We start from the raw sequence: 27205 nt of genomic DNA on the forward strand, positions 1-27205 counted from the left end.
GATGATAGAGAAAAATGATGCAGCAATACCTAGTACCAACAGTCACAGTTTTCCATTTAATCACCGCATTTTATTTATTTATTTCCAATCAACCTTATATTATTTTGGACAGGCATTGCGCTGAGTTCGTGGTTTAACTTTTGCTGTATTTTACAAACGTCTTGCTTGATCAAAAGCTAAGTAGATAAGCTCAGACAGATCAATTGTTCAAATTTTGGAAGATAATGAGTTAAAAATGTTCCCATTAAGAAACAAAGACTTCATTTTTCTTGCTACATTTCTATCGTTTGATAGAAACCAACATTAGAGGCCAAAATATATTTTGCTATTTTCCGAAGATTTCTCAGAACCGAAAGTCCTTAACATCAAGCTGTAAGATATTGGCTCTACACTTTCCTCTCTCTTTGGCGCCGTCAGCCCGCCTCGGGATTTGTCGAATTTCCGATTCTCTTCCCGCCTTCAAGCCTTGGGCTGCGACAATTGGCCAAAAGGGGGACGAAGCGGAACCTGGAAGCGGAGTTGACTTCAAAGAACCGCGACCTGCTCCTCTCCAAGAGAGATGGCGCGCGCAGGTGACTCACGTCTCTCCAGGTTTGCCTCGGGAATTTGCGGAGACGAAATGAGTGGAGCCTCGCGGGCACTGCGGAGGCTGAGTTAAAAGAGACGGGGGTGGGGGGAGGAGGGGAGGTGAGGCCTCGCGATTTTCCCAGTCTCGCGCGATTTTCTTTTCAAACGTATTTCTGTCCGTGTTCTGAGTTGATCTTTTGTGGATTCCGGAGCTCTCCAGAGGAGGCCGTCCGTCCGAGTGAGGTATCTCATATTACACTAATAGAGTCGTCCTTGCACGCGTTTGTATGCTTGTCCGAGTCATAAAACAGCGCGCCGGCAAACCACCCTGGAATGGATGCTAGAAGCATCTCCGAAGCCGCTGCTGAATCGAGAATTCATCCATTTGCCTGGTTGGGGCAAGTGTATCTCGCATCCCAACAACGACCCCCTCCAGACGCGGCATTGGCGGCCGGCGTGGCGGTGGCCGTTTCTTCTCCCATTGGTCCCTGTGGCTGTTAGCTGTCAGTGGATCACCCTCTGTTCTTAAAAAACACCCGAGGACGCCGCAGATGTTATTTTGTTATTCTCCTTAAGAACAAAACAGCCCTTCCAGGATTATAGAAACAATCCTGTAATCCTGCGTTAATTTTTTGTTTGTTATTATATTTGGCTTATTGAAAAAAATAATAAAAGTAATGATTGAATTCTGTCAGAAGAATAATTTGGAGTTCCAGCTCGAGCCGGGGCTGCGCAAGGATAAATAAAAACGACATCCAGACAGCTGTGAAGAAATATTGATTCCTCAAAGCAAAAAGGTTTGCATTTAGGGGCCGGCTGCAGAGAATTGGGGTACAGCATCAGATTTGTACAAGGGGAGCTTGTCCCAGGTGTCACGTGCTGATTTGAGGGTGACACTTGAGGGGTGTGTATGTGTGCAGATATGTTTCTTCTTGTGAACCTGCAGTTCCTCTGGGAGACCTAATTAATTATTTTTTTAATAGTCTTTATTCAACCTTTTTTAATTTTAAAAGCACATTTCCATTTTTACAGCTTTCAACTATCGGTAACAATTCAAATTTCATAATTCCAATCAATGGCGTATTATTTCATACATTATGTACATCTTTAGTATCTTTTACTATATTCTATTTTTGTTCTTCATTAACATCAATTTAATCTATTTTTCATATATGTTGTATAGCTATATGTATTTACATATTCCTTTTATCCTTTAACAAGCTTTATCGTATTTATTAATATATATAATTTTCAATTTAACATACTTTCTATATCTTTATGCATCAATTGTACATCTCATTTCAAGCCATTGATACCACATATTCCAACTCGTGTAATACTCTGATTCCTCTCTGTCTTTAAGCTCCATGGTTAATTTATCCATTTCCGCACAATCGAGGACTTTTTTTTATTATCATTGCGTTTGTTGGCATGTTTTCTTGTTTCCAATTCTGGCCAAATAAGATTCTTGTTACTATTGTAATATGAAGTATAATATATTAAGCCCTTTCCATTTCCTTTTATAATACTCAATAAGAACAACTCTGGGTTCATCTCAATTTTTTGTTCTGTGATTTCTTCTAACCATTTTTTAATTTTCATCCAATATTTCTGGGCTTTCGGGTAGGTCCACCACATGTGATAGTATGTACCTTTTTGGTGGTTACATCGCCAACACTTTAGCGATCTATTGGGGTACATTTTGGCTAACCTTGCCGGTGGTAGATGCCAACGATAAAACATTTTATAAATATTCTCTTTATATGATGCCAACATCATTAATTTATATTTTTTCTCACATATTTTTTCCCAATATTCCAAATCTATATTATATCCAAAATTTTTGGCCCAGGATATCATTGTTTCTTTTACAGTTTCCTCCTCCACCTTGACTCTTAAAAGACAATTGTAAGTTTTAGAAATCATTTTTTCCTCTGTCCTTAATAATATTTAATCCAGTTCTTGTTGTTCTCTTTGAAAGCTGTAATTTTCTAAATCTTTTTTATATCTTGTTTGAATTTGTAAATATGGCCACCAATCTATTTCTAGTCCTTGGGATTTTAACTCTTGATTAGATTTTAATACTCCTTGTTCCAGTCTAAGACGTTGGGATATATCATGGCTAGGGAGACCTAATTTAATTAACACTGTTTGTGTTTGCAGACCTTATCCTTTGATATGTGGATTAGATCCGGGTAATTTATTTGAGGAAGTTTGCTAATTTTAGTTGATTAACTTAGTTTCAGCTTGACTGTCAGTTATCTAGTGGCTTCTCAGACCATTGAGGATTCTGTTAATATTTTAAGGGAAGATGGAAACACTATAAAGAATAAAATATATTTGGATATAAAATTTATCACATTATCTCCTTGTACATATATATATGGAGAGAGTATATATATACATATATATATGTATATATATATATATATATACACACACACACACACACATACATACATACATACATACATACATACACTATTAATGGGTGTAGTTTGTAACCATACCTTTTTTCTATTTGTAACATAAGGAAAACATAAGGAACTGCTGGTTGCATCTGCGTTGCATTTGAATTTCCCAGAGGCTGCTGGGAAGTTGTGAGTTCAGGGGGACTGAGAAGAAGTCCAGTGGAGCAAGGTAAGCACCTGGAAGCGGCTAAAAAACTAAAACAGTAGCAGTACATTCTTGGTAAATGCATCTGTGATTGCAATTCTATTTTATTTTAGAATGTCTGGCTTAATTCAGTGCAATACTTGTGTTGCAGCTGTCTTACACAGGACTCTTTTCAAATTTGGATGCTGTCTTATTTGTAAATAAATTATGAGTCTACATAGACAGATCACTTACCTAGAGTCTTTGCTCTTCAGACAGAAATTAGGTGTCCAGCTCAGCCATTCTGTTCTATTGAACTGCCCCCTATAAGCCCTCTCTACCACAAAGATGCTGCAGGAGAAGGGCAGTATGATCTGGCAGGGTGAGAGCTGTGAATCACAAACAAAAAGCTTTCACTGTGTCCCTGCATAACAGATACAGTACCCTTCCTGACCTTACTAGGGATACTAAGGTGGCAGGTCAAGGTGATGACAATAACTCAAATGAGCAGGAGATCATGGTCTGAGACGAAGAAATTGTTTTGGATAGGGGAAAGTGTGAGGTATTACACAACAGTCATGCAAGAAGAGCAGTAGCCAAAAAGAGAAGCAACATTCTGGTTGATGATTCAATTGTAAGGGATGTAAATTTAGGAAAGGATATGGAAGTTTTTAAATAGGTCAGATATCTGCCAGCTGTTACTGCCAGCAGAGACAAGAGGTGTATTTTTAAGGTAATCAAGAATGCCAGTAAAGACTGTGATGTTGACACTATTGTACATCTTGGCACAAATTATTATTATTATTTCATATATTTATATGCCGCCCTTCTCCAGAAGGACTCAGGGCGGCAAACACAAGTTAAAAATGATGTGTCCCAAAAAGATGTACACTCTGTGCAGAATGATTTCCAGAGCTTGGGGCAGGAAGTTAGTATGTTGGGCTGTAGGCTTAATTTTTTAGAGGTTTTATCAGTACATAAGGAACAAAAAGGGAAAGGCCAGCATATAGCGGATTTCAATGGTATAAAAGGGAAGGTTTGGTTATATGATTCACAATGTCTGCAGCTGATCCAATCAAAAACTGTCCAGAAGAAATGGTTTGCATTCATCAAAGAAAGGGACTGAGTTATTTGACATTAAATTCACAGATTTTCTGGAGAAACATTTAAACAGGGACACAGAATTAATTGATATAGAACATTTCTGTCCCCAGCAATCTAAAATTAATAGTTATCAGTGCGTGTAACATAGATGTTTGTGCAAGTAAGAATACAGTGGTGAAATCTAAAATTTGTTACTACCGGTTCTGTGGGCATGACTTGGTGGGGGGCGGGGGTTAATGTGACTGGGTGGGCGTGGCCATTTTTTTTTTTTTAACTTTTAAAACCATTTTTTCTACAACCTCTTTGGGGAAGAGGTTGTAAAAAAAATGCTTTCAAAAGGCTCTGATGATCCCAGCTGAGTTGCCTGATCGGCAGAGGCTTTTTTTTCTTTAAAAAAAAGAAACTCAGCTTGGATCATCAGAGGTATTTAAAAGAAAAAAAGCCTGTGCCGATCAGGCAACTCAGCTTGGATCATCAGAGGCATTTAAAAGAAAAAAAGGCAACTCAGCTTGGATCGTCAGAAGCTTTTAAAAGCATTTGAAGATCCCAGCTGAGCCGCACAATCATCAGGGGCTTTTTTTTTTTTTTTACTTTTAAAAGCATTTTTTTGGCCAAAGAGGTTGTAGAAGGGGTGGGGCAGGGATTTTTGCTACCGGTTCTCCAAACCACCCGTCCATTGCTACCGGATCAGGCGATCCGGTCCGAACTGGGAGTATTTCACCCCTGTAAGAATATCAATCTTGCTGTCAGACAAAATCAAGCATTTAATAGTGAGTGCCATACCATGTGCACTAATCAAACAGATGGTAAGGAAGTAGGGGAAGTCAGGCACAACACAGGTTATGTAGAAAGTAAACATAGGGTCAGTCAAAAAGAACTATACACCAACACAGAGAGTATGAGGAATAAACAGGGTGAATTAGAAATTCAAATAAATGAAGGCAGACATGATATTGCTGTCATTACGGAAACTTAGTGGGATAAAACCCACAAATAGAACATACAGCTAGAGGGATTTAAAGTATTTAAAAGAAACAGACCAAATAAAAGAGGAGGTGGTGTTGCACTATATATAAGAAATAACTACATCTCTACAGAAATGGAGTACAACAATGATGAAAACTGTTTGAATGCATTTGGGTCAATATAAAAGGGGGAGGGGATGACATTGCCATAGATGTATAATATAGACCAGTGATGGCGAACCTTTTCGGCACGCACAGGAACATCGCATTTGCCAGGGCCACACTCCAGAAAAGCTGAACGTCCGGGTTTTAACGCACATGCGTGCCGGATGATCAGCTGGCCGGCTCACATGTGCACACTGTTTTTCAGCACTGCCGCACATGCAAAGAACAGCTGATCATCACATGTGCATACGCTCCAGAAACCTGGAAGACAAACGGGAAGGAAAGGCTGCACGTGCCGGGCAATATGGCTTTGTGTGCCATTTTGGCCACGCGTGCCATATATTCACCATCACGGATATAGATCGACCAACCAAATAGGAAATAGATAAACTTTTTTGCTAGTTAGTTACCTAAGGTATGTAGGAAGCATATCACAATAGTAATGGTAACTACCCTGACATCAACTGGGAGACAAACTCTGTACCAAGTGGAAGATCAAACAGGTTCCTGACAAATCTAGCAGACAACTTTGTTTCCCAAAAACTAGGAGATTAGCCATATTGGAATTAATTCTCACTAACAGAGATTAAATGTTAGAAGGTGTTGAATGTAGTTTCAACATTCAGTAGGAACCTTTGGGGATGGGGGGAGTGATCAAGCAATAGAACAAAGAAACTAGACTTGGATTTTAAGAGAGCTAATTTCAATAAACTTAGAGAGAGCTTGGGAAGGATTACAAGGATAAGAATCCTCAAGCGGAAAATAATTAAAGAAATTTTGAAAAGTGAGATTATAAAAACCCAGTCTAGCACAGTACCAATGAAAAAGAAAAATAACAGCTCTCAAAAGAAACCAGCATAGCTGCATAAAGAACTCTCTGATAAAGCGAAAGACAAAAAGAACTATTAAAAGTGGAAAGAGGGGCACATAACTCAATCAGAATATCAGCAAATAGCCCAAGCCTGCAAAGATGAAGTGAAGAAAGTTAAGACTCACAATGACCTTAGACTTGTGACAAAAGTCAAAAATACAAAAAAAAAAAAAAAGCTTCTTTCAACATGTTAAAAAATAAGAAAAAAGTCAAGGAAACGATTTGTTCATTAGTGAGAGAAAGTGGCAAGAAGGTGACAAGTAACAAGGAGAAAGCAGAACTATTTAACTCATTTTTTATCTTCGTTTTTACACAAAGGGAAAAAACAGTCCAACCTATCAAAAATAGCACCGTAAAAAAAAGATTAGGAACACAAGTTAAAATAGGGAAGAAAATGATAAGAGAGCACCTGTCCATCCTAGACAAGTTCAGATCACTAGGACCAGATGGATTACATCCCAAGGTTCTGAAGGAACTGCAGACATGATCTCGGAACCACTGTACTTTGTCTTTCAAAGATCCTGGAGCACAGGGAACTACCAGAGGACTGGAAAAGAGCTGATGTAGTTCCCATCTTCAAAAAAAAAAAAAAAAAAAAAAGTGGGGGGGGGATGGATCCAGGAAACTACAGACCTATCAATCTGACCTCAATACTTGGGAAGATTCTGGGAAAGATAATCAAGCAATGAATCAGCGAATAGCTAGAGGCAAACAAAGTCATAAATAAAAGCCTACATAGGTTTCTCAAAAACAGATCGTGCCAGACAAATCTTATTGCATTATTTGACAAAGTGACAAAATTAGTGGTACAGAGGAATGCTGTGGATATAATTTACTTGGACTTCAGTAAGGCATTTGATAAAGTAGATCACAACCTACTACTGATAAGACAGAAAAATGTAGTTTAGATAGCATCACCACCAGATGAATTTGTAACTGGCTGACCAGCTGCATTCAGCGTTTAGTTCTCAATGGAACTGCATCTACATGGAGTGAAGAATAGGGTGGGATACCCCAAGGCTCTGTTTTAGACCCAGTACTCTTCAACATCTTGATCAATGATTTGGACGAGGGCATAGATGGGGAATTCATCAAATTTGCAAATGACACCAAGCTGGCAGGAACAGCCAACACTCCAGAAGATAGGCTTAAGATACAGAAGGATCTTGACAGACTTGAACATTGGGCACTATCTAACAAAATGAAATTCAGTAGTGAAAAAAGGTTCTACATTTAGGTATGAAAAACAAAATGCACAGGTACAGTATAGGTGGTACATAGCTCAATAGTAGTGAGGTACCACCTATACCTCGAGAGAGGGATCTTGGAGTACTAGTTAGTTAATTAGTTAGTTTATTAAACTTCTATACCGCCCTTCTCCCAAAGGACTCAGGGCGGTATACAGCCATGTTAAAACACACATAAACTCACAAAATTTAAAAACAATTTAAAACGAATATATAAAATTTGGCCCACAAAGTTAAAACTTGACAAACAACCCAATTTAAAATTCATATTCTAAGCCAGCCCAGCCTGTTGGAACAAAAGGGTCTTAAGGGAATGGCGAAAGGTACGAAGGTCGGGGATCATACAAACCTCCAGGGGCAGGTCATTCCAGAGGGCAGGTGCCCGCACAGAAAAGGGTCTCCCCCTGAGTGTCACCAGTGGCATTGTTTGGCCGACGGAACCCTGAGGAGTCCCTCCCTGTGGGAGCGTATTGGCCGGTGGGAGGCTACCGGTAGCAGAAGGCGATCTCGTACCTACCCAGGTCCTAAGCCATGGAGCGCTTTAAAGGTGGTAACCAGCACTTTGAATCGCACCTGGAAAACCACCGGGAGCCAGTGCAGCTCGCGCAGGAGAGGTATTACATGGGTGCGCCGTGTCGCACCCATTATTACCCGCGCGGCCGCATTCTGGACCAGTTGGAGCCTCCGGGTGTTCTTCAAGGGGAGCCCCATGTAGAGAGCATTACAGTAGTCCAGACGGGACGAGGGTGTGAGTGACCGTGAGTAAGGCGTCCCAGTCCAGAAATGGACGCAACTGGTAAATCAGGCGAACCTGATAGAAAGCTCCCCTGGCCACAGCAGTCATATGGTCTTCTAAAGACAGCCGTGCATCCAGGAGAACACCCAAATTGCGAGCCCTCTCTGTGGGGGTCAGGATCTCTCCCCCAATAGTCAGCAATCACTTAAATATGAGCCAGCAGTGTGCTGCAGCTGCCAAAAAGCCAACACAGTTCTAGGCTGCCTTAACAGAAGGATAGAATCAAGATCATATAAAGTGTTAATACTACTTTATAATGCCTTGGTAAGACCACACTTGGAATACTGCATCCAGTTTTGGTCGCCATGATATAAAAAATATTGAGACTCTAGAACTGCAGAAAAGAGCAACAAAGATGATTAGGGGACAAAGAACAGTTGCTGGAATTGGGTATGTCTAGTTTAATGAAAAGAAGGACTAGTGGTGACATGATAGTAGTGTTTCAGTATCTCAAGGTTGCCACAAAGAAGAGGAAGTCAAGTTATTCAAAGCACCTGAGGGCAGGACAAAGAAGCAATGGATGGAAACTAATCATACATATTTTCATATTGTATGTATTTTAATCTTGGCTGTTCACCGTCCTGAGTCCTTCGGGAGAAGGGCAGTATAAAAATTTAATTAATAATAATAATAATAACAGCAAAAACCACTGGGAACATCAGGTTGAGACAGTTTTAAAGAATGAGAAACTCAAGATCTTGTGGGACTTTAGGATTCAGACTGACAAGCACTTGGTCCACAACACACCTGACATAACAATAGTTGAAAAGAAAAAAGTATGGTTCATTGACATTGCAATACCTGGTGATGCACGGATTGAAGATAAGCAGCAAGAAAAAATCACAAAGTACCGGGATTTGCAAATTGAAGTTGAGCGACTGTGGAAAAAGAAATCGTGTGTTGTCCCGATTGTAATTGGAGCCCTTGGAGCAATACCCAAAGGGCTACCCTGCTATTTAGAAATTCTAAATTTGCCGGACTTGAACATTTTGACTCTACAAAAAACCACCTCACTCAGAACAGCTTACATCCTCCGACGATACCTTAACTGTTCCTAGGTCCTTGGTTAGGACTCGAGCTGCTGAGCTATTAACCAGCCTCAAAGGCTGTGAATCTCACTAAAGATTAAATAATAATAATAATAATAATAATAATAATAATAATAATAATAATGAAGAGAGGCAACCTAAAACTAAGAAGAAATTTTCTGAGAGATAGATCAATTAATCAGTGGAACAACTTGCCTCCAGAAGATGTGAATGCTCCAACACTCAAAATTTTTAAGAAGAGATTAGATAACCATTTGTCTGTAGCCTGTGTATGAACCCTATGAGAACAGTATTTGAGAAAAGAAAAAATACCATTCAAATCTTATGTTAAATTCAGTTCTGATAGTGATGAATCTATAATGGTGATTAATAAACAGATGGCTGATAGTGCATCAGTATGTCTTGAACTATACAGTCTATAATGAGACTTCCATCATAGTCTTAAACTCTCTTCAGCCATTATTTATAAGTCATGTTTTTGAATATACTGTGCTTTAACTCCATCTTTCCTTTCAATAAGTTGATTTAGGAATAATGCAAGTATGTCTGCCTTCTACCATTATAGGCAATAATGTTAATAATACTGATGTAATGAAAGTCGCCATGTCTGGGTTTTATTTTGTTTTGTTTTTTCCTGCAATATGTTAAATGAACTGTACAATTCAAGAGAATGGTATCTTTCCATAATAGGTTCTATTTGGGTAATTTTTGTTTTAACTTTTAGAATAAAAAATATCCAATTCACTTAATACAGCTAATTAACTTAGCTAAATGAAGCAAACAGTAAGAAGTTTGGTAGAATGTTTGTTTTCAGTTTTTTGAGATACCTCCCTTGCTTTTTTTCCTTTCTGTTAGGATACTTTAAAAATTTCATGCCTGAAGAGTAGCATTGTCACGTGTGGATTCCATGTCTTTCCTTGTAAGTAAACCAGAACGAATTAGGGTGAGTGTCAATCACTTTCAACAAAATTTAACGAACACATAAGAAGAAAGTGTCTTCTTCTCTTTTTTTCTTTTTTTCTTTTTTTGGGGGATTCACACAATCACAAATAATGTAATTCTTGTTATTTATACTTCTATAGATATATTTCAGTCTGTTCTGGTAATGATAGGATTGAGCTACTAACTCAACATACTGTGTAGATGTATTATTTTGAGCAATCAAAAATCAATTTTGGAAGGTGGTCTGGAAGGAATAGAAATATTAAAGGAAAAATTAAGAATTTTGGGGTGTTGCTTTAAAAATAGCAAAGACGATGTTAACAAAGACTATGAAAATGGAAAACAAATGGAATAGGTAGAAGCAACTAATTTTAAGATTGGGAAGAAAATGAAATGCTTGGATATGAGTATGGCTAACATAAATTGTAGTTATATCAGAATAATTATCTTAAAACATGGAATAAAATCAAGAAGGACATGTTAAGATAGGAGAAATTACAATTGACATTGTTGGGGAGAATTTCTATGATAAAAATATTTCATGCAGAGTTGCTCTATGAGGGAGATTGGCAGTATCCTAGATCGATTGATCGGTTGATTGATAAATATATATATATGTATATGTATATATATATATATGTGTGTGAGTGTGTGTGTGTGTGTGTGTATATGTGTCTGTGTGTGTATATGTATATGTGTGTGTGTGTGTGTGTATATATATATATGTATGTATGTATGTATATATGTGTATATGTGTATACACAGACACAGACACACACACACACACACATATAAGTTTAAATATAAAACATTGCAAGATATAAATGAATGAGGAGGATTGAGACTTCCTGATTCGGAATTGTATTTTGCAGACTGCTAGCCTGGATGAAAAAGTTCAGCTGAGGGTTCATCTGAGAAACTGGATAATTTTAGAATTAGAAGAGCACAATCTGAGATTCGAATGGCATGGTTTCTGTGATATGATAAAGTTAAGCTTAATATACATTTTAAGAGTCATCTTAAGAGTCAGAAATGCCACATTGAGACTATGGAACAGATATAAAGTCTGTTCCATAAGCCTGAAAATGCCTTTATAGATCTCAGCACAAAAAGCATTTTGTAGAAAAGAAACAGTATGTAAACAATGGTTAATTTATCTAGAGTTGTTATAAGAGGAACATGGTGGCTGTAAGATGAAATCAAGAAAGCAATTGACTACAGAAGGATTTAGTTTTCAGTATTTTCCATCTACACAATTAAGAGAGAGGTTTAAGGTAGATAATATGACATTTTTAAAATAAATAATTGGTATCGTTTAATTGGTTGCAACAGGGATGGGAAGGAGGGAGGGAGGGAGAGAAGATGGGATTGTATGGGATTTTTTCCATGCATTTTTTTTAATGTTGTAATCCACCAAAAGACACTATGTATGAGTTGAGCAGCTGTATAAATTTATTTAATAAATAAATAAATAGTTGGCCTTTTAATGAATAAATGAACATTTGGAATTGAGTAGCGGAAGACAGAATTCTAACTTAAACTATTGCCAAAGAATGAAATATAATTATTAAAATATATAAATTTTTATTGAAATTTGAAACAGAAGGCTGTATAATAAAGTAGGCTAAGAACGTTGGACATAATATACCAATGGAATAGTGGGAAAATATCTGGTTAAAAAGATTGAAATTTACAATATGTTATAATTTAAAAGAGAATGCATATAAATTTGTATAAAATTAGTGGAATATAATTGTAGAAAAAGTGTGTAGAATTTATAAAAGTACTTCAAATTTGTCTTGTAAATGAATACCATGAAGGATCATTTATCCAATGGACTTGTAAAAAAAGCCAAACAAATTATGACTTATGTTATCTCTAAGCATTTGTCTGCTGTTATATTATAAGTTTAGGGATCATACTGGGTTTTTTTTCCTTTTACTTCTAGAAATACGATAATTATGTCACATCTTTTGGGGGTTTTTCTTTCACAGCGGTGGATGTCTGAAAAATTTATTCTTGAGGGCTTAAGGGAATTGGAACTCTTTGGAGGTAAGTGCTTAAATGATATTCATTTTTTTCCTGCTTCATATTTTTCAGTATAATGAAGATAAATTGGGTATTTGCAACAGACAAGCTGCCATCCTGAATTCTTTTTGTAAAAGTTACAAAATTGGATTGGCCTCCTATGAGTATCTGTTTTACAGAATCTGCATATGTAATTCAAGGTTTCTCACATTAATCTCTTATGAATTGCAGCATTCACTGGGAATCCCTTAATAGTTACCCATTGATTTCTAATGAATTTCTCTAAAATAATTTAGAAGTTTGCAGGATGGTATAAGTCTTGGATTGATCATCTAAAGGTGCATAGGGAAAATGCTAATCTATACATTTTGTATCTATACAAGTTGTAATGTATACATTTACAGGTGAAACTCGAAAAATTAGAATATCGTGCGAAAGTTCATTTATTTCAGTAATGCAACTTAAAAGGTGAAACTAATATATGAGATAGACTCATTACATGCAAAGCGAAATAGTTCAAGCCTTGATTTGTCATAATTTTGATGATTATGACTTACAGCTCATGAAAAACCCAAATTCACAATCTCAGAAAATTAGAATATTACATGAAATCAATAAAACAAGGATTGTACATAGAACAATATTGGACCTCTGAAAAGTATAAGCATGCATATGTACTCAGTACTTGGTTTGGGCCCCTTTTGCATCAATTACTGCCTCAAAGCGGCGTGGCATGGATGCTATCAGCCTGTGGCACTGCTGAGGTGTTATGGAAGACCAGGATCCTTCAATAATGGCCTTCTGCTCTTCTGCATTGTTCTGTCTCATGTCTCTCATCTTTCTCTTGGCAATGCCCCATAGATTCTCTATGGGGTTCAGGTCAGGCGAGTTTGCTGGCCAATCAAGCACAGTAATCTCATGGTCATTGAACCAGGTTTTGGTACTTTTGGCAGTGTGGCAAGTCCTGCTGGAAAATGAAGTCAGCATTCCCATAAAGCTTGTCTGCGGAAGGAAGCATGAAGTGCTCCAAAATCTCCTGGTAGACAGCTGCATTGACCCTGGACTTAATGAAGCACAGTGGACCAACACCAGCAGATGACATGGCTCCCCAAATCAACACAGACTGTGGAAACTTCACACTAGACTTCAAGCATCTTGCAGTGTGTGCCTCTCCATTCTTCCTCCAGACTCTGGGTCTTTGGTTTCCAAATGAGATGCAAAAGTTGCTCTCATCAGAAAAGAGGACTTTGGACCACTGAGCAACAGACCAGTTCTTTTTTTCTTTAGCCCAGGTAAGACGCTTCTGACGTTGTTTGTTGTTCAGGAGTGGCTTGACGAAGAATACGACATTTGAAGCCATGTCCAGGATCCGTCTGTGTGTGGTGGCTCTTGATGCACTGACTCCAGCCACTCCTTGTGAAAGTCCCCAGCACTTTTGAATGACCTTTTCCTGACAATCCTCTCCAGGCTGCGGTCATCCCTGCTGCTTGTGCACCTTTTTCTTTCACACTTTTCCCTTCCTTATAACTTTCTATTAATGTGCTTTGATACAGCACTTTGGGAACATCCAACTTCTTTTGTGGCTTTCCCTCCTTATGGAGGGTGTCAATGATGGTTTTCTGCACAACTGTCAGGTCAGCAATCTTTCCCATGATTGTGATTCCTACTGAACCAGACTGAGAGACCATTTAAAGCAGCGGTTCCCAACCTGGGGGTCGCGACCCCTTTGGGGGTCAAATGGCCATTTCACAGGGGTCTCCAAAGCCCTCTCTCGCCCCCCCCACGCCTTCCCTCATCCTCACCCTCTGCCTCTGTTGGATCACTGGTCGCCGGTCGCTTAACCCGCCCACTCCCAATCTATTGCTGCCTCCTGAGTCCCAGCTGATGGCTAGAGGGAAACAAACCATTTAAATTCTTTCCGCAGGGCTTCAAAGGGCCGCCCTACAGCCGATCAGTGTTAAAAGAAAACAAATGAGAAGACCGGTGCCTGCAAAAATAGAAAAAAAACAACCCCTTTCAGCTTCAGCATAGGTTAATTACCATAAGTTGATTTGATCAGCCTCCGGACTCTCAGCTGATTTGCTCTCAGCTGTTTTGCAGAGGGCTCTGTTGCTAGCTGCAAAGAGAGGAGCAGATTTTTTTCCCCCTAGCTATGCTGAAAAAACGAAACTGAAAGTAAAGCTGGGTCTTTGTTGCAACGTGACAAAATGAGGCAGAGAGAGATTTCTTTTTCTTTTTCCCCACCAAAAAAGGTAGGTGCAAAACTGCAAACAATGGGAAATTTAGGGCAAAAGAGGAGGTTCAAGATTTTAAAACACAAAAGAAAAAAAGCTCTATTTAACTAGGGAATTGTAATAATTGAGATACTATTAATTGTATATTGTGTTGAAAGCAGAAATGGTTAAGTTGTGGTTTGGAGGAATATGGGGAAATTATTTGGTTTATTATTATTGGTAAATATAATTAATTGATTTGTAAGAAATTGGATTGCATGGAAATAATTGGAATATTTATGTTCATATTGATTGATATACAAAAAAGATAGTTATATAACTAATTGATTTATATTAAAATGTTGAATTTGTATTAAACAACTGTATTACATAATTACATAATTAACCAATGTGAGGATGGATATAAAAATAGGACCCAGTTTGTGGGGGCAATAAGCTGACTTTGTATAAATATACAAAAGTATGAAGGCTATTGCTTAACGCATTGTAAGCCACCCTGAGTCTCCGTAGAAGGGCGGCATAGAAATCAAATTAAAAAAAAAAAAAAAAAGATGACAATGGGAAGGGGTATAATATAGAATAGAAGGGAAAAATTGAATTTGATTAAGATTACAGATGAGGATGAAGGGTAATATTGGTTTTTTAAAAAAATAGATGAGGAATAAATATGGCAAAAAGAAAATATAGAAATTGTAAATTTAATTTCTAGATCGGGACTCCCTACGCACAGTCACTCAGGCACTCGTCACTTCCCGCCTGGACTACTGCAACGCTCTCTACATGGGGCTCCCCCTGGGGTGCACCCGGAGGCTCCAGCTGGTCCAAAACGCGGCCGCGCGGGAGATTATGTGGGCGACGAGGTGCTCCCATGTGACACCTCTCCTGCGTGAGCTGCACTGGCTCCCGGTGGTCTTCCGGGTGCGCTTCATGGTGTTGGTGACCACCTTTAAAGCGCTCCATGGCTTAGGGCCGGGGTACTTACGAGACCGCCTTCTGCCACCAATAGCCTCCCACCAGCCAGTGCGCTTGCACAGAGTAGGCCTCCTCAGGGTGCCGTCCGCCAGACAATGTCGGCTGGCGACTCCCAGGGGGAGAGCCTTCTCTGTGGCGGCGCCCACCCTCTGGAACAACCTCCCCCCAGAGATACGTACAATAACAGACCTCCGGATTTTTCGTCGGGCCCTGAAAACCCATTTATTTCAACTAGCTGGGCTGGCTTGAGTTAAATTTTAAATTGATTTTAAATTGGGTTGTTTTAATTTACGGCCAAAATATTTAATTATTTTAAACTGCTTTTAAATTTTATATGTTCTGTTTTTTACTTTGGCTGTTCACCGCCCTGAGTCCTATTTGGAGAAGGGCGGTATAGAAATAGGAACAAATAAATAAATAATTGAAATGACTAAACACTGGTTAAATTTGTGAACCGGCCAAATACTCTGTTCAAAGAAAATACATTGTATGTTTGTATGTGTGTTTCTAATTATTGCTATTTATTCATATTTGTTCTCTTTTACTCTTTAAAGTTTAACAATTTATTCTTTATCTTAATATCTTTATATTTGTTTGGGGTTGGTTTTCTTCCCTTTCATCTTTTTTATTGTACAGCAATCTTTCTCCTCAAACCTACCACCTCTCTCTTTTCTTTCCTTCTTACTTTCTCTTTACCCCCCCCCCCTTCTTCTCCTTCCTACTTCCTCTTCCTTTCTCCTTCTCCTCCTCTCTTCCTCCCTCTCTTACCCTCACTCCTACTCTAATTTCCCTTCCCTTCCTTCATCCCTCTCTATTGCTTTTATGCATATGGACTACTCAGAGGGCTGAAAAAGTTATTTTTGACTGGTCCTCGCACTTTTGACCAGTCCTCGAATTTACGACTGTCCTCACATTTTATGTTTTTTGCCCTATCTTATCACCATGGTGAAGAGAAACAGTTGTGAAATGAGTGACATGGTTGTTAAGAATGCTGCACGGGCATAAATGTGAGGATGGTCATAAGTGTGAGGACCAGTCAAAAGTGCAAGGATCTGTCAGAAATGACTTTTCAGCCCTCTGGCTAGTCCCTATACACATAGCCATGATCACCCGGTCACATGACCTCCAAGCCACGCCCACAAAATAAGCCACGCCCACAGAACTGATAGTAAAAATATTTAGAACCCACCCCTGGTTGGGGGTCACCTCAACATGAGGAACTGTATTAATGGGTCGCGGCATTAGGAAGGTTGAGAACCACTGATTTAAAGGCTCAGGAACCCTTTGCAGGTGTTATGGCTTAATTAGCTGATTAGAGTGGGACATTTTGAGCCTAGAATATTGAACCTTTTCACAATATTCTAATTTTCTGAGATTGTGAATTTGGGGTTTTCATGAGCTGTAAGCCATAATCATCAAAAGTATGACAAATCAAGGCTTGAACTATCTCACTTTGCATGTAATGAGTCTTATCTCACATTAGTTTCACCTTTTAAGTTGCATTACTGAAATAAATGAACTTTTGCATGATATTCTAATTTTTCGAATTTCACCTGTAGTCTAATATGTAGGAAGAAATCATGTCTTCAAACAAGGTCAACATAAGTATAGAAAAGAGAGATACAGGTATTCCTCCAGTTATAACAGTTCAGTTAGTGACAGTTCAAAATTACGACTCCCTCCAAAAAAGTATTTACCACTCAGTCCTGAAGTTACACATGTTTCAGCACCACAGTGGTCATTCACCCTTACGACCAACCATAGAGATGCTGCAACATGTTCCCTGCCTATTTCCCCCCACCCCATCCTGCCGGGTCTCCACAGACTGGGCCCGCTTTGCTAGCATCCCGGATTCCACTTACTCCTCCCCAACCGATTTCCCATGGCTTTGCTGTACTTACTTTTCGAAGAGCTCTAGAAGAGACTGACCCACATGGCAGATTAGCCGAAGTTTTTTATTCAGAAGCCAGTGAGTGATCACCTTTATTTAATGTGATTCAATCAAACGAATCTTCGGGTTACGAATGTAATTGGCAGGCTCTATTACATTCGTAATTCGAGGATTACCTGTATTCATTAAAAAAAGAAATTTCTCCTAACAGTCTTTCCTGAGGGGGCATTATGGGGAAAAGGGAAATATTTGTTCATGAGTACTTGAAACTGTTGAAGATCAGAAAACCCTAATATTAAATTATTTATGCCCTTCTTAAGCTTTATTTATATCACTTGTTAAAAAACCCAAGTCTGGGCAGCTCACAATTGTAATGAAACTAAAAACCAGAAAACAGATGCCTCACCTTCCATCTCCAGTCCATCAACCCATACAGTCCTTGGACTCCAATCTTACCCTATTTCAGCACCTGTGGATTATGTATTATTCCCCCCAACTATTAGATCAACAGCAGTATCTTATAGGTACTCCTTGATTTACAACCACAGTTGGGATCAGAATTTCCGTTGTTAAGAAAGGAGGTTTTTAAAGGTATCGCACCTGATTTTGTAACAGTTTTGCAGTTCAATCACTGCAGTTGTTAAGCAACTCCAGCATCCCCCATTGACTTTTATCAGAAGGTTGCAAATGGCAATCACATTGTAAATACATGGTGATTGCCAAGCACCCAAATTATGATCACATGACCATAGTGATGCTATGATGGTCATAAGTGAAATCAAAAGTTATTTTTCAGTGATATTATAACTTTGAATGGTTGCTAAACAAATGATGATTGTTAAATTGAGGATTGCTATACTCTTTTGTTATCTGTGTTAGTTTATAATTCACATTAACACCATATATCAAACTTTGTCAAATAGGTCACATCTATAAATTTTACAGTCTTTAAATAAAATTAAAAAGCTGTTCCTAAAACTTAATTAAAAATGAAATTACCAAGTAGATCATAGAACATCTGCCTGATAATCAGTATCTTCCAATAATCTTTAGAATTCTAAAAGTGGTAATAGGCATTTGTTTTGGGTATTGTTGGGAGATATTAATGTACCTGACAGCAATAGTTTTTGAGTACTTTTAATATGATAAGAGAGAATGAGTTGGGTTAATTAATTTTGTATTTGTATATATATTTTAGTGTTATGAACCTCACAGAATCATGTACTGAGATGAGTGGCCTTATAAACCAATTAAATAAATTAATGTTGTTTAAATTATAGAAGAGAATAGAACTAAATTGATATTTCTCATTATCAGTGATGATAACAGCACTGGCCATGCTTTCTAACATTTTCTATCCAAAAGTTTGAAAATAACTCTGCTTGAATAGCTTCAATTAAAATAATCAGATGACCAAACAAAAATAACTTTCATAAAGCAGTTTCCAAGTATATATTTTAATTGTGGATTTCAGTGCCACAAATTGGTACAAAGTCACTAATTTATATTTTCTAATTGAGATCAAGATTTTGAAGTATATATCCACCAGCGGCTACTATGAGAGCAGTGTTGAATCTCCAGGTTTGGAAGTTGTAACTACTGAACTTAAGTTCTGGGGAACAACTGATGCTTTTTGTTTTTTCTTTCCCTTGTTTTTTTATAGATTAATAACTTTTAATACCAAGATAGAGTCTGTTATGAAGCAGATGTTTCATGTAATTAATTTTGGACTTCTCAACCTACCTAATGTTACTATTATTTGAAGAACGGGCTAAGCTTCCAAAATAACTTTTCCTTATTAGGTTTAGAGCGTCTTATAACTTCCTTTCAACTACCTAGCCTAAGTCACATATGCATAAAATGTGGATAAAGGACATGCTTGTGTCTAATAAGTCTGTGACAGAAACTTGGGATTCTCATCATGTTTACTCTGTACAGCTTTCTTTCTTCCTCAGTTGAGGATGAGGATTACTTTTTGGTGTTTGAAGTCTGCAAACAGAAACCTTCTTTCTCTCTCAAAGAAAAAATGCAACTTTGAAAATGTGCGTGTTTAATGGAGGGGAGATAAAATGTGAGGAGTGTATTATCATTTACTGACTATTTGTTTGCAATCATTCAAAGTTACGATGGTATTGGAAAAAGAATTTTATAGCCTATTCAAGAACTTGATAGCATCCTCAGTGACGTGATCACCATTACAGCCTGAACATGTAGTTTTGCATCTGATCTATGGGTTTTTTCTTCTTTTTTCTCTTTTGCAGAGTAGAGAGATTGGAGAGAAAGGGATTGTAAGAAAACAAGCAATTTGCTCTTCAACACATTGAATGCAGTGCTCTGGGGTGGAGGTGAATGTAGAACAAAAGCAAGTGACTCCTTTAGGCAATATCTCCTTTGCCTGATTTAATGCTTACTCCCACAGAACAAAGAGATTGGAGACAAAAGGTTTCAAGAAAGTACTGTAAGTTTTTTGCACTTCTGCACATCAAAAGTAATGTAATCGTGCTGGCAATTTGAGGTTGGAACTATGGGTGCACTATGCACAAGCCGACAGTATTCTTTTGAAATCTCTTTTTCTTCAATCTCTCTGCCATTGAGGGGTGTGTCAGGGGAAGCAAAGAAATTCTGCAGACAATATGTCTTTGCCTGACTCTTTCCGGCTACTGGCACAATCACATTGTTCTCAATCTGTAGTAGAGCAAACAGCTTACTCTCTTGAAATCTCTTTCTCTTTAAACTACATTCTGTGAATTGGGTGAGGTGGGAAGAAAAAGCAAGTATTTTCTATAGACAGTCTCTCCTCTTTCCAATCATGTAAAGAGGTCAGAGACAACTGGATTTCAAGAGATAGACTGCTTGGTAGCTCACCTGCAACTTCTTCCCTAGGCTATGGTGTGATGTTATTGCTTTTGATATATACAAGACAGTAAACAGACACTTAAGCATTCCAGAAGGTTGGATTAGGAGGCAAACAAACACCAAAATTTCCTACACACCCACCCACACACAGTGTTTTCAAAAAAAAAAGACATCCCTGATAATAAGCCCAATCGGTCTTTTGAGCACATGAGCTAAAATAAGCCCCTCCCCCCAAAAATAAGTCATCCCCGAAAATATTTAACCGCAAGCGCAGCTGGTCCCCGCCATTTCCTCTGGTTAGGGTTAGAGAGACAGAGGTGGAAATCAGGTAGGACGGCAAAAGGAGCCCCATCTTGCTCCATGCGCCCCAAAATAATAAGACCTCCCTGAAAATAAGGCCAAGCGCTTATTTCAGGGTTCAAAAAAATATAAGACAGGGTCTTATTTTCAGGAAAACACGGGTCTCTATATATAGATATATATATATATATATACAAATAAGAGTTACATATTTTTCAAGAATTTACTGTTTTTGATCAGAGATGTTAATTTGAACCAGATATTTTGAGGTTATTTTTTTCTTATTTATCAATGAATTCAGATTTATTTTTAATGAGTATCTGTTTTAAAAACAAACTCGAATTATAAATTTCTTTACTTCAGAACAGCCTCCGGGTGATTCTCGGAGAAAAGTAAGTGCCTTTCATAGGCTGTAGTGTTGTGGCCTATTGCATGGAAATTTATTCTATTCCTTGTAGACATTTTAAATTTATTTTCTTTAATTTATCTTATTTAAACATCAAATGTTTTAGCTTTATATGTGTGGACACAAGATTTCACCCTGGAAATAAAGTTGTGGTGATTGGCATATCTATTTTATTTTGGTCAAGAATCTTGGACTCACAAATGGCTAATCTGACGAGATCTCATTTATACTGATAATTGGTATAGTTAAGAAGTAAATATTATTTAAAAAGTAAAATATAAAAGGGAAATAGTTAATCTGCTCTTTAAAAAATAATAAAAACACAAATACAAGTAAGGTATGACCAGACAAATTAACATTGCTGTAACTTTTCATAATTCTGGTCAGATTCAGAAAAACTCCTTTGTTAATGGTTAGGAATAGTATTTGTGTATTTATGAATAATTACATAGAATAAGAATTTATGGCACAATTTCAGATTTGTCTTCTTAGAAATTTCATTGATTTCAGTTAGGTTTCTTCCCAAATAAGTGATATAGAACTATATGTGAGAAATCTGCACTCAGTTCAGTATAATTTACAGTAAATGTGAATAGATATGTTTATAATATCATAAAGCCATTAGCTGCCTTATTTTCAGCCATTATTATTCCTTCATCAGGAATAGCTGCATCATCAATAAAAATGCAAAGTGTTCAAGGTAAAGCATGTTCAATCATGATAACTTCAGTTTCTAAAAGACATTTTTTAAGAGAAATCTTCCATGATACAGTAACAATAAGTGGAATTGTTTGAACAAAGAGCATTTTAATGTGCCAAGACTACAAATATCTTGCTGTAAGAAATAATGGAGCTGCTAGAAAAATCTAGGTGAGGGAATTATAACATAACTATAGGAAGACAAAGGGGAAGTGGGGAGAGAATTGAGAGATGATGCTGAAGATTCAGCCAATCCTAAAAATTGCAAATGTGTCATTTTTTCCCTAGCTTTTGATCTGGTAGTTGCTTGTACTACATCACATTTTCCAAACAAGTTTTATCAAAACAAATTCAACCAAATTTATTCTATAAAAAGCTGACACTTTTGAAATGAAAAATTCCTTTGCTTATTGTTTGCCATTTTACACCAAAAATGATCCAGTGTTGAAATCCTTGGGGAACAACATAATTTGATTTATTTGGAGGAGTTATATCACAAGTAAAATTTTAATTTCAAACTTTTTAATATGTTTGTAAAACATCCGGCTTAGTAGTTTTCTTCTGCATGAATACAATTTTTCAAGCAGTTATTTTTTTTCACGTAGCAATTTAGAAATTAGTTTATGATGTTTTGTAAGGGCTAACAGATTTGCTGGAAAGTATATTTCTCTGTAAATAACAATGTGCTATTTTTATTATTTTGTGCAGCACAAAAGTTGAATTACATTTATTTAGTGTGAATACTACATTTTAAAAGAGTTTTAGGCTGGCATTGAACATAAATATATTTACCAGATTAAGCCTTATTGGACTCAGTAAAGTTTGAGTAAACTTATTAAATTGAGCTTTTAGACAATATCTATTCTGCTCCAAAACCTGAGTTCCTGTTCTGCTTGCAACTTTTCCTTTCTAGTATTTTCCTTTCTTTTTTAAATAAAGTATTGCTATTATATGTTTCTTAAGTGCACTCAAAATATGTTGTGCTTTTCAAAAAAGGGAAAGATACTAAAAGGAGAAGACAGTTAAATTTTTTCTGTTGCATTGCAAAGACAATATAATGAATATAGCGTTTTGGAGGTAGTGATAGAATCTCCTAATCTGTTGATCCATCTAGCTGAGAGTGGTCAGCTTTGAAGTTAGTGATCTTCCTACATTACACTGAGAAACTTCTATATCCTGGTTTTGAATAATTTTCTATATCCTTTCTTTTTTAAATAAAGTATTGCTATTATATGTTTCTTAAGTGCACTCAAAATATGTTGTGCTTTTCAAAAAAGGGAAAGATACTAAAAGGAGAAGACAGTTAAATTTTTTCTGTTGCATTGCAAAGACAATATAATGAATATAGCGTTTTGGAGGTAATGATAGAATCTCCTAATCGGTTGATCCATCTAGCTGAGAGTGGTCAGCTTTGAAGTTAGTGATCTTCCTACATTACACTGAGAAACTTCTATATCCTGGTTTTGAATAATTTTATCTTGATATGCTAAAGTTTGAACTTGAAATATTCTGCAGAACTGAGCAGAAAAATTGTTCTGGTACTTTTGAAAGCTATATAATATATCACCCCGGGGTTACAAATATATACCTAGAAATATTGAATTGCATGTTTTGAGCATTAATAAATATGTGTATGTCTATTTAGAAGTAATAATTTTGAAGAACAAATGCTTCTTGTGACAGATTCAGCAAGAAATACAGTCAAATATTGTATAAAGACTTGGATAGAATTTTACAGCTAATTTTCCAAAAATTATGTTTTAGAGATGATACCACCTTCAGCAAATGATATGTTTTCTATTTCTCTCTAATGATATAAATAGTGCCAAATATATGCTATACTGTTTTACAGATTTTATAATATTTTCCATAACTTACTTTTTATCTTCTAGACCAATGAGGCAAGTTCAGAGTCAATAACATCTTCCCCAAAGAGGGACACCATGAGCAGTTACCTGCCTGACATCAGTTGTTATGAGTTACTGACCATAATAGGTAATGCTGGCCACTGTAATCGCAAACTTGTTATAAATCTAAATACAAGGTTAGGTAACTTATTTTCCCCTCAGATATTTTAAATTAATCCCACTAAATTAAGATGCATGGTAATAACATGAAATTATTTAGTAATTGTAATCAAGACTATCAAGATAGTACTCTAATGCCCCCTATCCCTACATTAGTTGACAAGGAAAAAGAAAAAAAATGAGAGAAAAACTGTGTTGCGATTATGAGCTACCAAGTGCCACACCATCATCTTTTAATAATCTCTTACTTTGAATACATAGAGAGCACAATGACTCAGCGGTTAAAAATACTGAACTTGTCAGCTATAAAGCTGACAACCCAGATTTTCTTTTGTCTCCATTCATTTTTTTTTATCTTGGATTCCAATCTTTTGAATAAAATTAAATTGTTACCCAAAAAAAGAAAATTAAGAATACTGAAGAATGAGTGACCCCAAGCTGGAAGAAGAAATGAATAGGGGTGGAAATGTGGACAACTAGGCGAGTATTGAGAATTTTTATTCTCCAATTATTGATTTACCTTAACTAAAATCAACAAATTAAAGTAATGAAAAATATATAAATGAATGACAACATTAGCAAAAAAGTGATTGAAGAAATGAGTTTTAATATATAAATTAGGAATAAATAAATGAAGAATAAACAGGGTGAATTAGAAATTCAAGTAAATGAGGGCAAATATCATATTGTTGCCATTACGGAAATTTTGCACCAAGTGGAAAATCCAACAGGTTCCTGACAAACCTAGCAGACAACTTTGTTTCCCATGAAGTAGAGAAGGGAACAAGGGGAATCAGCAATATTGGACTTAATTCTCACTAACAGAGATTAAATGATAGAAGGTGTTGAAGCTATAGTGATCATGCAGTATTGGAATTCAACATTATGCAAGCACAAGCAATAGAACAAAGTCAAACTAGAGCCTTGGATTTGAAGAGAGCTAATTTCAATAAATTTAGAAAGAACTTGGGAAAGATTCTATGAATGAGAATCCTCAAGGGGGAAACAATTCAAGAAGCTTGGGAAATTTGGAAAGTGAGATTATAAAAGCCCAGTCTAGCACATTATGAATGAAGAAGAAAAATAACAGCTCTCAAAAGAAACCAGCATGGTTGCATAAAGAACTCTGTGACAAATAGAAAGACAAAAATGACAAGTATTAAAAGTGGAAAGAGGGGCACATAACTAAGAGAATATCAGCAAATAGCCTGAGGCTGCAAAGATGAAGTAAGGAAAGTTAAGACTCACAATGAACTAAGACTTGTGATAAAAATAAAAAATAATAAAAAAAAGTTTCTTCCAACATGTTAAAAACAAGAAAAAAGTCAAGGAAACAATTGATCCATTGCTGGGAGAAAGTGGCAAGAAGGTGACAAGCAATAGGTAGAAAGCAGTATTATTTAATTCATTTTTTGCATCTGTCTTTACACAAAGGGAAAAAACTGTCCAACCTATCAAAAACAGCACCACAAAAACCAGAGTAGGAACACAAATTAAAATAGGGAAGAAAATGGTAAGTGAGCACCTGTCTATCCTAGATGAATTCAAATCGCCAGGACCAGAAACATTACACCCCAAAGTTATAAACGAACTGGCAGACGTGATCTCACAATCACCGAACTATGTCTTTCAAAGATCGTGGAGCACCGGGGAACTGCCAGAAGACTGGAAAAGAGCTGATATAGTTCCCATCTTCAAAAAAGGAAAAAAAATGGATCTAGGAAACTACAGACCTATCAGCCTGATCTCAATACCAGGGAAGATTCTGGAAAAGATAATCAAGCAACGAACCAAACAAAGTAATAACCAAAAGCCAACATTGGTTTGTCAAAAACAGATCATGCCACACTAATCTTATTGCATTCTTTGACAAAGTGACAAAATTAGTGGTGCAGAGGAATGCTGTCGATATAATTTACTTGGATTTCAGTAAGGCATTTGATAAAGTAGACCATAACCTACTACTGTGAGTTAGACATTATCACCACCATATTGATTTGTAACTGGCTGACCAACCGCACTCAACGTGTAGTCCTCAAGGGAACTACATCTGCATGGAAGTATGCACTGGGGTGCCCAAGCTCTGTTTTAGGCTCAGTACTCTTCAACATCTTCATAAATGATTTGGACAAGGGGATAGATGGGGAACTTTGCAAATTTGCAGATGATATCAAGCTAGCAGGAATAGCCAATACTCTAGAACAATGATGGCTAACCTTTTTGCCATCGCGTGCCAGGAGTGGTGTGCCCACACTCATAATTCTATGTGCCCTGCGCACGCGACTCCCCCACGCTCCCCCTGCTCCTGGCACATGATGGTCCCACCAGAAGTTGGCAAACGTGCTGTTTCTGGCCTCCGGGGGCTGGTGGGGAAGGCCATTTTTGCCCTCCCCAGACTCCTAGAAAGGCTCTGGAGGCTGGGGAGAGAGAAAGATGGGCCTTCCCCACCCACCCCCCAAAGGAAAGGCTATTTTCACCCTCCACAAGATACACAGAGAGGATCTGGAGCCAGGTAAGAAAGAAAAATGGGCCTTCCCCACCTCCACCCCCAGGCCCTCTGGAGGCAGGAAATAGCTTGTTTCCCTACTTTTGGTGGGCCCAGAAGGCCTGAAAATCAACTGACCACACGTGCATGCGCACCGGAGCTGAGCTCGCGGGCCCACCAATATGGCTACGTGTGCCACCTGTGGCATGCATGTCATAGGTTCGCCATCACGGCTCTAGAAGATAGGCTTAAGGTACAGAAGGATCTTGACAGACTTGAACATTGGGCACTATCTAACAAAATGAAATTCAATGGTGAAAAAAGTAAGATTCTACATTTAGGCAAGAGAAACAAAATGCACAGGTACAGTATATGTGGCACTTCGCTCAATAGTAGTAACTGAGAGGGATCTTGGAGTCCTAGTGGACAATCATTTAAATATGAGCCAGCAGTGTGCAGCAGCTGCCAAAAAAGCCAACACAGTTCTAGGCTGTATAAACAGAGGGATAGAATCAAGATTACATAAAGTGTTAATACCACTTCATAATACCTTGTTAAGGCCACACTTGGAATACTGCATCTAGTATTCCAAGTGTGGCCAGGTATTGCCACGATATAAAAAAGATATTGGGACTCTAGAAAGAGTGCAGAGAAGAGTAAAAAAAAAGGTGATTAGGGAATTGGAGGCTAAAACATAAAGAATGGTTGCTGGAACTGTATATGTCCAGTCTAATGAAAAGAAGGATTAGGGGTGACATGACACCAGTGTTCCAATATCTCAGGGGCTGCCACAAAGAAGAGGGATTCTCCAAAGCACCTAAGGGCAGGACAAGAAGCAATGGATGAAGACTAATCAAGGAGAGAAGCAGCTTAGAACTAAGGAGAAATTTCCTGACAGAACAATTAATCAGTGGAACAACTTGCCTCCAGAGGTTGTGAATGCTTCAACGCTGGAAGTTTTTCAGAAGAGATTGAATAACCATTTGTCTGAACCCTGTGTAGGGTT

At 37.5% G+C, this 27205-nt stretch overlaps 1 protein-coding gene across 17 annotated transcripts in view; it reads left to right on the plus strand.

Moving 5' to 3' along the window:
- The first annotated feature begins 432 nt into the window (after positions 1–432).
- STRADA (STE20 related adaptor alpha) overlaps positions 433–27205 on the plus strand; it is a 39879-nt gene continuing 13106 nt past the window's right edge. The window contains exons 1-6 of one of the 17 annotated variants that reach the window (XM_087892267.1): positions 456–572; positions 3101–3207; positions 10215–10302; positions 12296–12353; positions 20946–20974; positions 23580–23682. In XM_087892267.1, the coding sequence (XP_087748393.1) occupies positions 10267–10302; positions 12296–12353; positions 20946–20974; positions 23580–23682 (226 nt within the window). In that variant the 5' untranslated portion in view covers positions 456–572; positions 3101–3207; positions 10215–10266. Of the gene's footprint in view, positions 811–1079; positions 1365–3100; positions 3208–10214; positions 10303–12295; positions 12354–13282; positions 13622–19687; positions 19885–20945; positions 20975–21613; positions 21689–23579; positions 23683–27205 lie in introns of those variants that run through there. The other 16 variants (XM_087892266.1, XM_034416151.3, XM_087892268.1 and 13 more) reach the window with 16 other exon arrangements.

The sequence above is a fragment of the Pantherophis guttatus genome, chromosome 4 (genome assembly GCF_059756535.1).
Source record: "Pantherophis guttatus breed Tessera chromosome 4, ASM5975653v1, whole genome shotgun sequence".
Taxonomy (NCBI): domain Eukaryota; kingdom Metazoa; phylum Chordata; class Lepidosauria; order Squamata; family Colubridae; genus Pantherophis; species Pantherophis guttatus.